At 38.6% G+C, this 11,979-nt stretch overlaps 1 protein-coding gene across 1 annotated transcript; it reads right to left on the bottom strand.

Moving 5' to 3' along the window:
• Positions 1 to 1,622: 1,622 nt before the first annotated feature.
• ripk1l (receptor (TNFRSF)-interacting serine-threonine kinase 1, like) lies at positions 1,623 to 9,568 on the bottom strand. The gene is made up of 11 exons (XM_042498396.1): positions 9,518 to 9,568; positions 9,018 to 9,179; positions 7,325 to 7,481; positions 7,091 to 7,228; positions 6,759 to 6,990; positions 6,406 to 6,555; positions 5,850 to 5,926; positions 5,292 to 5,367; positions 4,517 to 5,137; positions 4,241 to 4,387; positions 1,623 to 3,859 (listed from the first exon to the last, which is right to left on the bottom strand). The coding sequence occupies exons 2-11, from the start codon at positions 9,176 to 9,178 to the stop codon at positions 3,570 to 3,572; spliced, it is 2,049 nt and encodes a 682-aa protein (XP_042354330.1). The 5' UTR covers position 9,179; positions 9,518 to 9,568; the 3' UTR covers positions 1,623 to 3,569.
• Between the last annotated feature and the right edge of the window lie 2,411 nt (positions 9,569 to 11,979).

Here is an 11,979-nt window from a genome sequence, read left to right as displayed (position 1 = left end):
TTTATGTACACACTGTGTGGAGCACAATGCTGTCCCATAATATCGTTATGGCACTGCACACTATCGTCTATCTGTATGATGTGAACTTAAAGTCTTTTTTTATGTGTGCATTGAAAATTAAATGTTCCTGTTTTTTCTGTATATTTATGTCACTACAATAGAGGGAAAAGGAAGACAGACACATGAAACATGCTGATACAGTTCAAATACGCAGCTGTAGATACATTCGTTAGTGAAGACAGACTATCAAGTTCATGTTGTCTGTAACTGTTGTTATGTAAATACATTGTGTAATGTAAACGTGATTGAAGTGGGATTTAGGCAGTCACTCAGGACCAAATCTTTGACGACTCAAACTATTGTGTCAGTCTCTCAGCCAATCACAGAATTTTTACCATCATATCGGTTTATCCCATGGGCTTCTGCTCTTCTGTCTATTCTAATTACAATATCTGTTTCACAGATTTTTCAATTACATCTCATGTTGTTGTAGATTGCAAGGCGTGCTGCTTTTGAAAAAAAAAAAAAGTATTTAATTAGATGTTATCTATTGGTCAACAGGGTGCCATTTTAAAGGCATCCCTAGATGTGATAGAACATGGATGTAATTATGTTACGAAACTGGAAAGCCTGTTTATGTTTTTATCCCAGGACATTATCTAGAATCATCTATGGCATGGAATGATTGATTTTCTTTTGTTTGGTGAAAAGAGTATTTAACTCACCAGGTGAAGAATAGCAGCACTATCATCACATTGGTAATCCATTAAAAGGACCATCACAGTGGGATTCTAAGCAGTCTTTTAGACAACAACAGTAAAAGGGAAAAATTAGTCTTCCTGTCAGGTGTATTCGGAGGAGTTAAAGCGGATAATCTGGAAACACACACTGCTGTTTAAACTTTAATCTCAGGAACAACGATCCATATTCTACAAAATATAGTACCGTAACAACCAAATTCAGATTTACGTATTATATGCAGAGCTCTATAAAGTCTAATTTTGGTTTTTAGTATTAATATTGTCAATATTAGGTCAGAAAATACACTTTATGATTGGCCTTGGTGTTTTTTTTATTGGGTCATTATTGGTGGACAGCGACTTTTTGTTCACCTAATTCTGTGGCTTGTTCCAGTTGCTTTGAAGGACAATGTGCTTTTTAATGGTGTGACATTCAGTGTCCTAATTCCAATTGTATACTGTATTGTCTTGGTGTATTGTCTTTGCCGTTAGCACACGAAAATATTAACATACTTCACTGTTTTATACCAACAAAAAAAAAAAGATAAAATGTCAGTCAACAACTTTTGAATGCCTCTGCCAAATTAACTTGGACATAAAAAGGATTTATTGAGTTCAGCTGTTATTTTTGTTCTATTTTGTAAAGTTGTTTTACAGCTATCCACGATTTTTTAGGTTTTTCTGAAATTTGGATACAGCCATAATTGGATAATTCTTATTTCAGGCGTTTAGAAGTAAAAACCACGTAGATGTTTTTGTTATTGATTTCTTGTAACAAGTTGCAGGGGATAACCAAAACGACCTAAAAGGAAATTGTCTACCAGAGACAATACTGGCTCAAGTTGTGTGATGAAATCTATGAAATACACATTTACTTTGGAATTTTAAAAACATATGTACACAGTTTATTCAAAATGTAGAAATGTCTTGAAAATAGGCTTGCACAATACTCTGCTTTTGTGTAGTGAGATCTACATCGCGACAGTAAAACCCACAAAGTTTTGTTATAAAACACAAAAACACATCTCCAAGACCATCTAACCTTTGGATAGCAAGAAAAGTATAATGTAATCCAAAATGCTCGATACAGTACAGCACAGCAGCTTGTCAGTTTGAAGATAATCTGATTGATTTTATCATTATAAATACTGGAAATCCACACGATTAACACATAAACAAGTAGTTCATCAGTAATTCATGCACATTTACTCTATCTGGGAGCACATATGCTACAGCAGGTCTGAGAATTAATGAGAGAATTTACTCGTTATACTGTCTACTGCTCCCTACTGGACACACCGATGACAACATTTATACACATGTATTACTGGAATACTACACTAAAGTTTCTGTCCTTGTGTCTATGCTTTTCAGCCTCTGAATTCAGCTGACAGAATCATTATCTGTTCTGTGATTGGAGTCAGTATGTTTGTGCTGGGCTGGATTAAAGTTTACCGCACTGTTTGTCTCTGAATATGACTTCATTATTCAATTAAAGCTACAATAATTGTAGTAATAGTTTAGGACCAAATCATTATTTTGCAAAGGCATAATTAAGTTTCAAGTATTTGCACTCAAGTCCCAAGTAAAAACCCAAGTCCAGAGTCAAGATTGACAAGTCCCACGTCAAATCCCAAGTCAAGGAAGGCAAGTCCTGGTCCAGGGTTCCCATGCATTTTTCCAGACAAAATTTCAGGCCTGGAAAATGTGATTGTGAAATTTCACAACTTTTCTAGACTGTGGAAACCTTGCAGGTCAAGTTCTAATCCTAAACTCTGAGTAATAATGCGCTCTTCACTTCATATATTTTTACAAAAATCTTTTATCTTTTAAAATGTATTTGTTTGGTAAAACAAGTTTGTTTAAAGTTTGTCTGTCATTTTAGAGTAATTAGTGGTAAAGACCAAGTCAAGTTGCAAGTCTTCTTTGATTTTGTCAAGTGGAGCCTAAAGTCATCAAATTTGTGACTCAAGTCTGACCTGAGTCTGAGTCATTTGACTTGAGTCCACAAATCTGCCAGCTACAACATATCATCTGGCACATGAATAAGAAAGACGAATCATTTAGACCATTATTACTTTAGAGTAAATTACAAAATAAACAATGATTTTAAAATTCCTTTAGAAGAACATGAACCCCTGCTCTTGTTCGTCTTTGCCGCTCATAACGATGCGTTTTTATAGAAAAAGTCATTTGAAAATGCACTTTTAAACTGACACAATATAAGTCAAGTCCAAATGATCATTTTACCAAAATATTACCAAAAAAACCAAAAGTTACAGGCAGGGTTCAGTAGGAGACCACAGACATTTTCCCCATGAAAACAGTTGACAGAGAGCTATGTGATAATCACGAGTAACTAGGATCTTTTTTTTTTTAACTGAAAAGATACAGTTGGGTTTGGACGCCCAGTAGCTCAAATGGTAAAGCTGGCGCCGCGTTTACAGAGGCTAAGTCTTCGCTGCAGCAGCCATGGGTTCGATTCCAGCCTTGGCCCTTTGCTGCTTGTCATCCACCCCCTCTCCCCCTTTTACGCCTCTACAGTTCTGTCCATTATAGGCTAAAAGTCCCACCACCCCCAAAAAAAGATATAGTTAGGTCGAGCAATGCTCTGAGCAACACAAACAAAATTCCACTCACCTGTACTATACGCGGGGATGATAGAGATGATTTTTCAAAACAGTGGCACACAAAAAACAAAATTATGCAAACTCAAACTTTTTGTTTTTGGTTGAAAGTGAGTCTCTAAATATTACAGACAGTTCAGAAAGGGTCACCACCACGTGCAGAGAGTCATTTAGAGAGAATGAGGGAGAAAGTTCATCAGATCTAGGAGGAAGAACCACAGGTGTCCAATATTTTCTGGATGACATCTACCTTTATGTTTCCTTCCAGAGCCCGACAAAGCTTCCCAATTGTGCAGCCAATGCTTCCCGCCTTCATTTTCCAACGATCCAGCATCTGGTGCACCATCTCTGGCAGGCCATCGCGGTAACAGTCATGCTCAATGGTCTCTATTTCCACACTGGACAGACCCAGTTTCCGTGCACAACGCTTCCATTTGGCTCCGATGTTGTCCCTCAGCAGATCTAGATGCTCCTCGGTCACGGCGTAGTCCTCTAAATGACACAAAAGACACATGTATGAGGGCAATGATTTGTTCAGCTCTAATGAGAAATTGTTTCAAGATTGCTGAACTAGCCATGAAGTATTTGAAAATTGTGAATGTTTGTATCAAATTTAAAGAAATTTGCTTAGGGTGTTTGTGTGATATCTGGTTCACACAAAAGAGACAGATATAATGTTGCGTTCACAAGAATGTGACAGAGACAGACAACCTGAAAACATAATGCCTTCGGCCACAGCTATCCCCAGCGTGGAGGCATAAAAATGATTTGCAGATCAAATCGAGGATAAAACAATTGTTGGCTGCAGCCCTCATCATTGGAAATCACGATTACAAAATCAGCAGCGAAAAAGTATTCATGAATATGGTTTACCATATTTCAGAATTCTTTCTTTGATGGGATTGTAAGTTGAGGCGACACAGGGTAGAGATAAACTACTTGAAGACTCGTAACCTCTGATGCTCATTGTGTTGTTGCTCCCAATCTGGATCCCGCTGGCGTTGTGAATGTAAAGAGATCCTGGAACAGGCACAAAGCAAACATGGATAAACTCTCCGGTACGTGTCAGTCAAAGGTGACAAAAGCAGCTGCAAACACCTCAAGCATCAAAGAGGAAATGCTTCATGAAATAGACGTGTCTGGATGTACCTGGATCTTGTGATGAGCAGCTCTTGGAAGGGGTCAGGAGACGTCCAGGAGGGATGTCGGGCGCAGACGTGTCAGACACTGGGTATGTTGGCCAGGACTGCTGGCGGTCATAGTGGGAATGTGGATGTTGCTGGTTAAACTGTGGTAGAGAAAGGCTGCTGGCGGACATCGGCAAGTGGGACTGAGCAGACATAGAAGAGTTCATGGAGTCATAGAGACCAGCAGTGGGGCGATACCAAACCTCCTCCTGGCTGGTTGGCTGCACCGGCTCAGTTTTTGTCCAGGAATGGACAGAGGAACCATAAGAGGGTCTGTCTTGTTCTGGTTGCTTGATAGCGTGATCTGAAGTGCCAAGGTGGTTTTGCAGGAATGGATTTGAGTTGCTGCCATGGTAACCGTTGGCAGCGTCAGGCTGGTTCTCACAGTTATAGCTACCATGTTTGTGGTATTGAAGCTCCCGACCCAGTTTCTCCTCCAAAGCTGAGGGGCTGCTGACTGCTCTTGCATCGGTCTGAATAGCGTCTCTCTCTGAATCATACTGGATGTCATGCAGGTCTTCAATACTGGCTTCAACTGGCACAGGTACACTTCTGTCTGAACTCACCAAAGGAGCAGGGCAGTCTGTAAGGTAAGAAGAGATAATAAAATATTAACAAAAAAGATATTCAGTCCCGATTTCTAAGCATTTATTACGTCAAACATAAAACAGCCCGCAAAGATGGACATTAGAGTGTGTATAGTATAATCAGGTCATTAAAATTCCAATAGCTCTCACCTGCTGAAAAACATTCCTGGGTCATCGATAGAGATTTCATCTTCTCCACAAGTTCTTCTGGTCCTTCATATAATTTCTGCGTAAAAATCGCAGAAAATCATACTATAAAATCTTTGTATTTTCTTGTGTGTGTGTGCTTTTTTATCATTCTGTGTCCTGTATCTAAATTTAGAGGATTTTGAAGGCTCTTGAATGCAGCAAAGGCAGAATTTGACTAATCAGATCAGAGTGATGGATGAGAGGAGCAGCTGCTACAGAGGCGAGTGAAAGGAAACTTTTAGATCGAGTGCAATGAATATTTAAGTTGCGCTTTCATTGTGCCAGGCATTATGCTGCTTCGTCTACGCCCAGAGTACGCTCTGCACTCCTACAGCGTTGTACAATGAAAACTAATGTTGTATAAATTTAAACACTGCCCCTAATGTACGACCCAGCTCCAACAATATGAAATCAATACATAGCAAAAGATGCTGTTATCATGGCAGGCCACCACAAATAAATACACATGTGGCTCACTTGGATTACTTCACCATCAGATCCTGCAGAAAATATATTTACCCTCAGCTCAAATAGATCTTCTTCTACACGTGGTTCAAGCTTTTCCCGGTAGAAAGGGAGGAAGAAGTCATAGCCCTCTGAAAGGAAAGGAAAACAGGGGAAAGACATGAGGAGAAGATCCACACTAATTGGAGGGGGCAAATTACTAATAATTATTAATTATTAATTAATTAGAATTTTAAAAAAAAATTCAACTCAAAAAGTTTACGAATATGTAATGTTCACACAAAATAGTGATAAAAACTCAAGAACAGAAAAAAGGAAAACCTTGCTCTAAATGTTCCTAACAAAGAATGTTAGGAAATTCCTGTGTATTTAAAAATGTGTATCATATTCATGAGAACTATTTCTTTTCAGTATACAGCAATTTTAAAACAATATAATAATATTTATTTTTAAACATTTCGTTTTTTTTTTTATTTACGTTATCATTTTTTTGTAGTATTTTTGTTACTTATGAAGTCAAGCCTTAAATTCATTTAAAAATATATATGTATTCCAGTAATTACATTAGACCGTAGCTATAATACTTTAAATACACACACAAAGAGCACACCTTTAAATGTCGGCCGTTGCAGTGGGTTTCGATCCCAGCACCTCTTCATAAGCTGAATTATCTCTGTGGGCGTGTCGTCTGGAATAAGGTTCTCTGCAGGTCGGTCACCGTTTCGGACACACTGGCTGATTTGCTCTTCACTCCTTGCATCTTAACATAGAAAAAACATTTTGGTTACCTTCATCAGGTTTACCTCATACAATTAGAAGTTTTTAATAAGACCTGTTTAACTGGCAAATCAGACAAAAAACTAGTCAGTTGTAATTGCAAAACAGTCCCTCATTGTTTAATCATTCATGAATAAAATGTGTCTTATAAACAGGGCGTGAGCATTTTTTGGCATCCCAACTCACTTGCATATGGCTCTTCCCCTGTGAGGACGACCCAAACCACAATTGCAAAGCTGTAGACGTCAGACTTCTCAGTGGAGACTGTATGAATACTCTCCAGGTGCTCAGGGGCCATGTAGCTTAATGTGCCAGCGCCTCTCATCCCGGCTGATCGTCCCATACGACTCCTCCTGCGAGACTCCTCCTTTGTGAGCTTGCTCCATGTCTGGCAGGTGGCCAGGCCAAGGTCTGCTATCTTTTAAAACACAGAGGGAAAAAAACACTTACATTATCATAATTATACATGCTTACTGTCAGAATCACAGATGTGTCATGCGCCTCAGTGTGTAATATACCTTGATGTGAAAATCCTTGTCCACTAAAATATTTTCTGGCTTGATGTCCTTGTGTATGACATTTCTCTCTGTGAGGTACAACATCCCTTCCAAAATCTCCAAGATGATTCTGCCTTTGATGGATACTGGCACAGAAACCTGCAGAGAATTTAGTGTATTAATCCTTCCATTCATCCAAAAATATCACAAGTTACTGAAGTAATTGAATTCTGAACAGATAATAAAGCTGCTGACCGTCTCCAGCATGACAGACAGGTTGCCTCTGGGGAGGAGTTCAATAACCAACGAGCAGTCTCTGTCTTCCATGATCACACCCAGCAACTTGACCACCCGCTCATGGTTCAGGCTTGCCATGATGTTGCCCTCCTCCAGCAGTGACCTTTTATTCTCCCTTTAAAAGTGAAGACAAAATAGTGAGCTGATATCTGACGGACAAGCAGTATAATTTGCATGGAGTCTTATAGTGGGCTTAGGGCCAGGATGTAGGAGGGGACTGATCTGATTGGATCTGCATAATATTAAAAAAAATATACATTGAAATTGTTTTGACAAACATTGTGACTGTGACTTGTAGGGTATTACAGTAGCAATATAATGCTTCATTTATAATAGTATGTTTTGTATTTTGGACTTAAAATGCATTATTGTTTTATTCTGTATGTATAATTCTATGTCTTTGTCATAGAGCTTTAAAGCCAGTGGTGAACAAGAGGGAGGGAAACCCAAAAGAGGATTGCTGCATAGCTGGTGGGTTTATTTGTCTTTTGCGATTTATGTATTTTGCTCGGTCGCAAGGAACTGGCGGATTAAAGTTATTATGCTTTTGTTTTGTTTAGGTTGCAGCAAGTGAGCCACTGTCTTTGTCTTAGTTTTTTTTTGGTTTTGCCCACCTCGGCAACCTTGAGCGTTTGCAAGCCCCTGTTGCAATGGGCTGATGTATTCCTCTGCTTGTTAACCCATTATGGGAAGCTGTGACACACTGTGTTGTAGAGCACCAACCTGTGGCTGGGGGGTGCCACATGATCTTCATTAAAAATATATTTTTACAGCTCTTAATGTTTTATTGTTTTCCTCCATGGTATCGAAAATAGTATTGAGTATTTCTGGGCATCTGTATTGAGTTAGAAATTCTAGCACCTTGACAACCTTACGCAACATCCAAACAATGTAGATTTTAGACTCCACCAGCCACAGTAGCAGGTGGAAGTTAATTTCAATCCGTGGCCTGGGTTTAGGTATTAATAATAATATAACTGATTATTAATAATATTTAAAAACATGGAAATTTTGTTTTATGTCCTTGTGCTCTGTGCACACGCACCTTAGCTCTTAACATTGTTTTATTTATTGTAACTGTATATTGCTTTGTTTTATTCTGATGCACTTTGTGAAGCACTTTGACACTTTGTTTATATAAATAATTATCGAGCCAGAATGAATTGGATCTGTGCACCCCTTGCAGGACACATAAGAAATCAGACACTGAAATCACCTTTCTGAAATCCAAGTTAAGACCTCAAAATGTTTTCTTTCTTTCTTTCTTTTATTTTAAGCATTAGAGCTGTAACCTCATAAAATGCATCAGCAGGGAACTTGTTGCATGCTATCTGAAAAACGGATGTTTCACCTACATCCGCATTCAGATGAACTCATGTCTCTCTGTTATAAGGAAGTTCTGGAAATCAGTGCTGTTTCATAGCATGGGGTGAATGGCTACATATTGCTTAAACACCAAACTAGGCTTACGAAGTTTTTGTAAACACGCTGACTTCTTGCATCACTATCATAAAATATAACATGCAGTCCCACTGAGTTGTGTGGAGAGCCTGTCTGCAGCGTCCTGCCTGCAATGGCCACATGATTCAAGTTAAAACGAAGGGGAATACCCAGCAGACTACATACAGTACCAGATAAACACTGAACTCACTCGTTGCGAATATGGCCTGTGTACATGGTCTTCAACACCACCTGGCCGAGGGTTGCATGATAGCAAAGGTACACTTCTCCAAACCCTCCGTAGTCCAGGACCTCTTTTTTGATGATATCAGTCGATCTCATATGAAGTGAAGACTGCGGCGCGGTGGCCATCCTAAAGTTAGTGAGAAGTCACAACAAAGCAGCGGAGAGACGAACACAACAGCTTAGAAACACTCATAGTAAAGTGGCTGCAACTTTTATCCTGTGAAACACAGCAAATCCGTGTGCTGAAGAGACAAACACAAAGATTAAAGGGGCCACTCAACCGTCCGTGACCATCAAAATACTAACAGACTGGACGTAAAAGTTAAGCTAACGTCGAAAGTTTCGGCAACAAGACAAACTTGGCGCTCGTGACATTACCCAAAGTATTCACCGAACAAACACTATTCATTCAAACATATATCTCGCTATCAGTGTCAGGAAACTGGATTCAAACAGTTAGCTTACCTGAAAAGTGCTGTACAAGTAACGCTGAAGCACTTTGATGGCACTTCCGGGATTTCCTCGACGTCTTCGTTCAAAGCGAAACTTGGCAGGCGTCATAAAAAACTACAAACAGCCTTACTAGTCGATAACAGATCAGGACGTCGAGCAGCTGCAGATATGTGTGGCTTCAAACGTCTATAAACACTGATATATCTAGACACAACTGCAGGTTACGATATTGAGCTGTTTTATCTAAGTTTGTTCATTTTAAATGGGGTTTTGGGATATCTTCTTCCTACAACACCATTGTAAATCTTGTCATATGACGCTATCGCCATCTACTGGTGAAATTAATTATCACAGATTGTACATCCCTGCATTGACAGCATTTCAGTTTTGAGATTTCATCCGTCTGTCTGTCCATTCATCCATACGCAGTACTGTGCAAAAGTCTTTGGCCACCTTAAACTTTGAAATTTTAGCAAGGTTGTAATGAACATACAAATGTATTTCTCAGTAGTCTCTTTACAAAAATACAACCAGAACATACAGGAAAATATTTCAGGATGAAACAAATAAACAGGCTAAAGTTGCAAGTATCTAGTGTGATCTCCTTTCCACGTAGCATGTCTTGAACCCTCTTTAGGAGACTATGTCTATTTCTAGTGTTAGTTCAGATGATGATATACCCAGAATGACACATTTTGGTTCAAGTTGAATTTGGAAAGTTTTCATGTTATGGGTTGTTATGATTGATTGAATGTTTTAATAATGAGCAGCATCTGTTATCCATGACAGTGGTTCCCAACCTTTTTCCTTATGGGAACCCCTTTCTATCATTGAGAAAACAGACTAAGTCACATATTTTCATGGATATTTCATATTATAATCTATGCATAACAATAACAGTACAGAGCAACTGATAAACAGCACATTTAACAATTAGTGAATGCAATAATTGCAGGAAATTTGTCTAAAACGAGCAATTTTGATGCAGTTTGACTAAATTATTTCCTCTCAATATAAGGCCTATATCAGCAATGAATTTTCCTTACGTTTTCAGTAAGTTTTAATATAATTATGTCTGTTTCATTATTATATAAATTTACAGTTAACAGTACATACACACAGGCTTCTTCTTCTTCGTTTTTGTTTCTTTTCTTTTCTTTTTTTATGAATTCAGTGCTGAACTATTATGTATATGGGTAGGTAGCCAAGGAGAGAGTCGGTATACTCTCCAATATATTCCAGAGGCTTTTTGGTTGATTAGTAGATATAGTGTAATTGACCAGAAAAGGAGGTGTGTATAACCTATTTCCCTGCATACACCATCCACAACACCACTCATTGTTCTATTAGCTTTAGCAAAGAGTGAAGGCTCTGTGAATATAGCTTGTGTTCAAGTCTTCACCATGGCCTTATCCTACGAGATTTATATTCAGTTTATATCTTGAACAATAATCAAAATTTTGAAAATTACAATTTCATTTTTCTATGTGTGAAAATCTGTTATATAGACCTAGTGTTGTTTTTTTAAATCATTTAATTATTTTTAAAATTATTATTATTATTATTTACCCCCTTTAAATTCAAAATGGCCCCTTGTGCAGCTTTGGCGACCTCTAGTGGGGACTGAGACCCCCAGGTTGGATACCAGTTATCTAGAAAGCTTTTACATAACATAAAAGACTTAGGAGGCCATCAAACATTTTGGAAGAACAATTTCAGAGCATTATTGATTAAAGCAGCACAGCTAGATTAATGTCCTAGCCTAATTAAAAAAGAAACAGAAAAAAAACAAGTTCATTGATAAAACAAGTGTTTATGTGAAACTAGAGCGGGAAACCACCTGAATTGTATCATCTGACAACGCGGGCGATGTATGACATGTAGGCCTACATTTTGGGCAGCCTATCTGTGAACACCCACACTATAATTCCTCCTTTTGCACACACTAAAGCCACAACAAAGCGGTATCAGATTTACCTGTCAAGTATTGTCTTGGTTTCTGGTTAACATCTATTTTTCCTTTTTGTGTTATATCTATTATTGCTGGTAATCTTTGGGTTATTTGTGTAAAACTTAACTGTTACAGTTTGAGTATCCTGAGCACCGTGAAAGACTTAATTACTAGCAGCATGAGTTATTTCAGGTATTCAGCTCTGAGACAACGGCTGTTTTAGACTTAGTGAGGCCAGAATAACAGCAGTATTGTGGCGGAGGAACAGCGTATAAGCATGGACTGGACTGAGCTCACTAATGTTCTTCAGCCATGATACAAGAAGCATTTTTTGCCATGTGAACCACTCTGTGTAGTAAGAAGACACCTCTTCTCATTCACGTCTGGCGGTCACACATAGCCCCACATAGAACAACAACAGATCACCAGGAAGTTTAATCAACTGGCGCCTGCGGTGTATATGTGCTGTCAATGTGGGGCAGTGGGTAGCAGAACTTCCTGTTGATGTGTTTAACATGATTAT

The sequence above is a fragment of the Plectropomus leopardus genome, chromosome 12 (assembly GCF_008729295.1).
Source record: "Plectropomus leopardus isolate mb chromosome 12, YSFRI_Pleo_2.0, whole genome shotgun sequence".
NCBI lineage: Eukaryota > Metazoa > Chordata > Actinopteri > Perciformes > Serranidae > Plectropomus > Plectropomus leopardus.
This window is presented reverse-complemented; position numbering and strand designations above follow the sequence as displayed.

Excerpts from the sequence above, each read along its gene's own strand:
- ripk1l (XM_042498396.1), bottom strand. The coding sequence starts at position 9,178 with ATGGCCACCGCGCCGCAGTCTTCACTTCATATGAGATCGACTGATATC. Across the intron at positions 6,991-7,090 it reads ACAAGGATTTTCACATCAAG|ATAGCAGACCTTGGCCTGGC; the intron begins GTATATTACACA and ends GTGTTTTAAAAG. Across the intron at positions 5,138-5,291 it reads CCAGGAATGTTTTTCAGCAG|ACTGCCCTGCTCCTTTGGTG; the intron begins GTGAGAGCTATT and ends CTTACCTTACAG.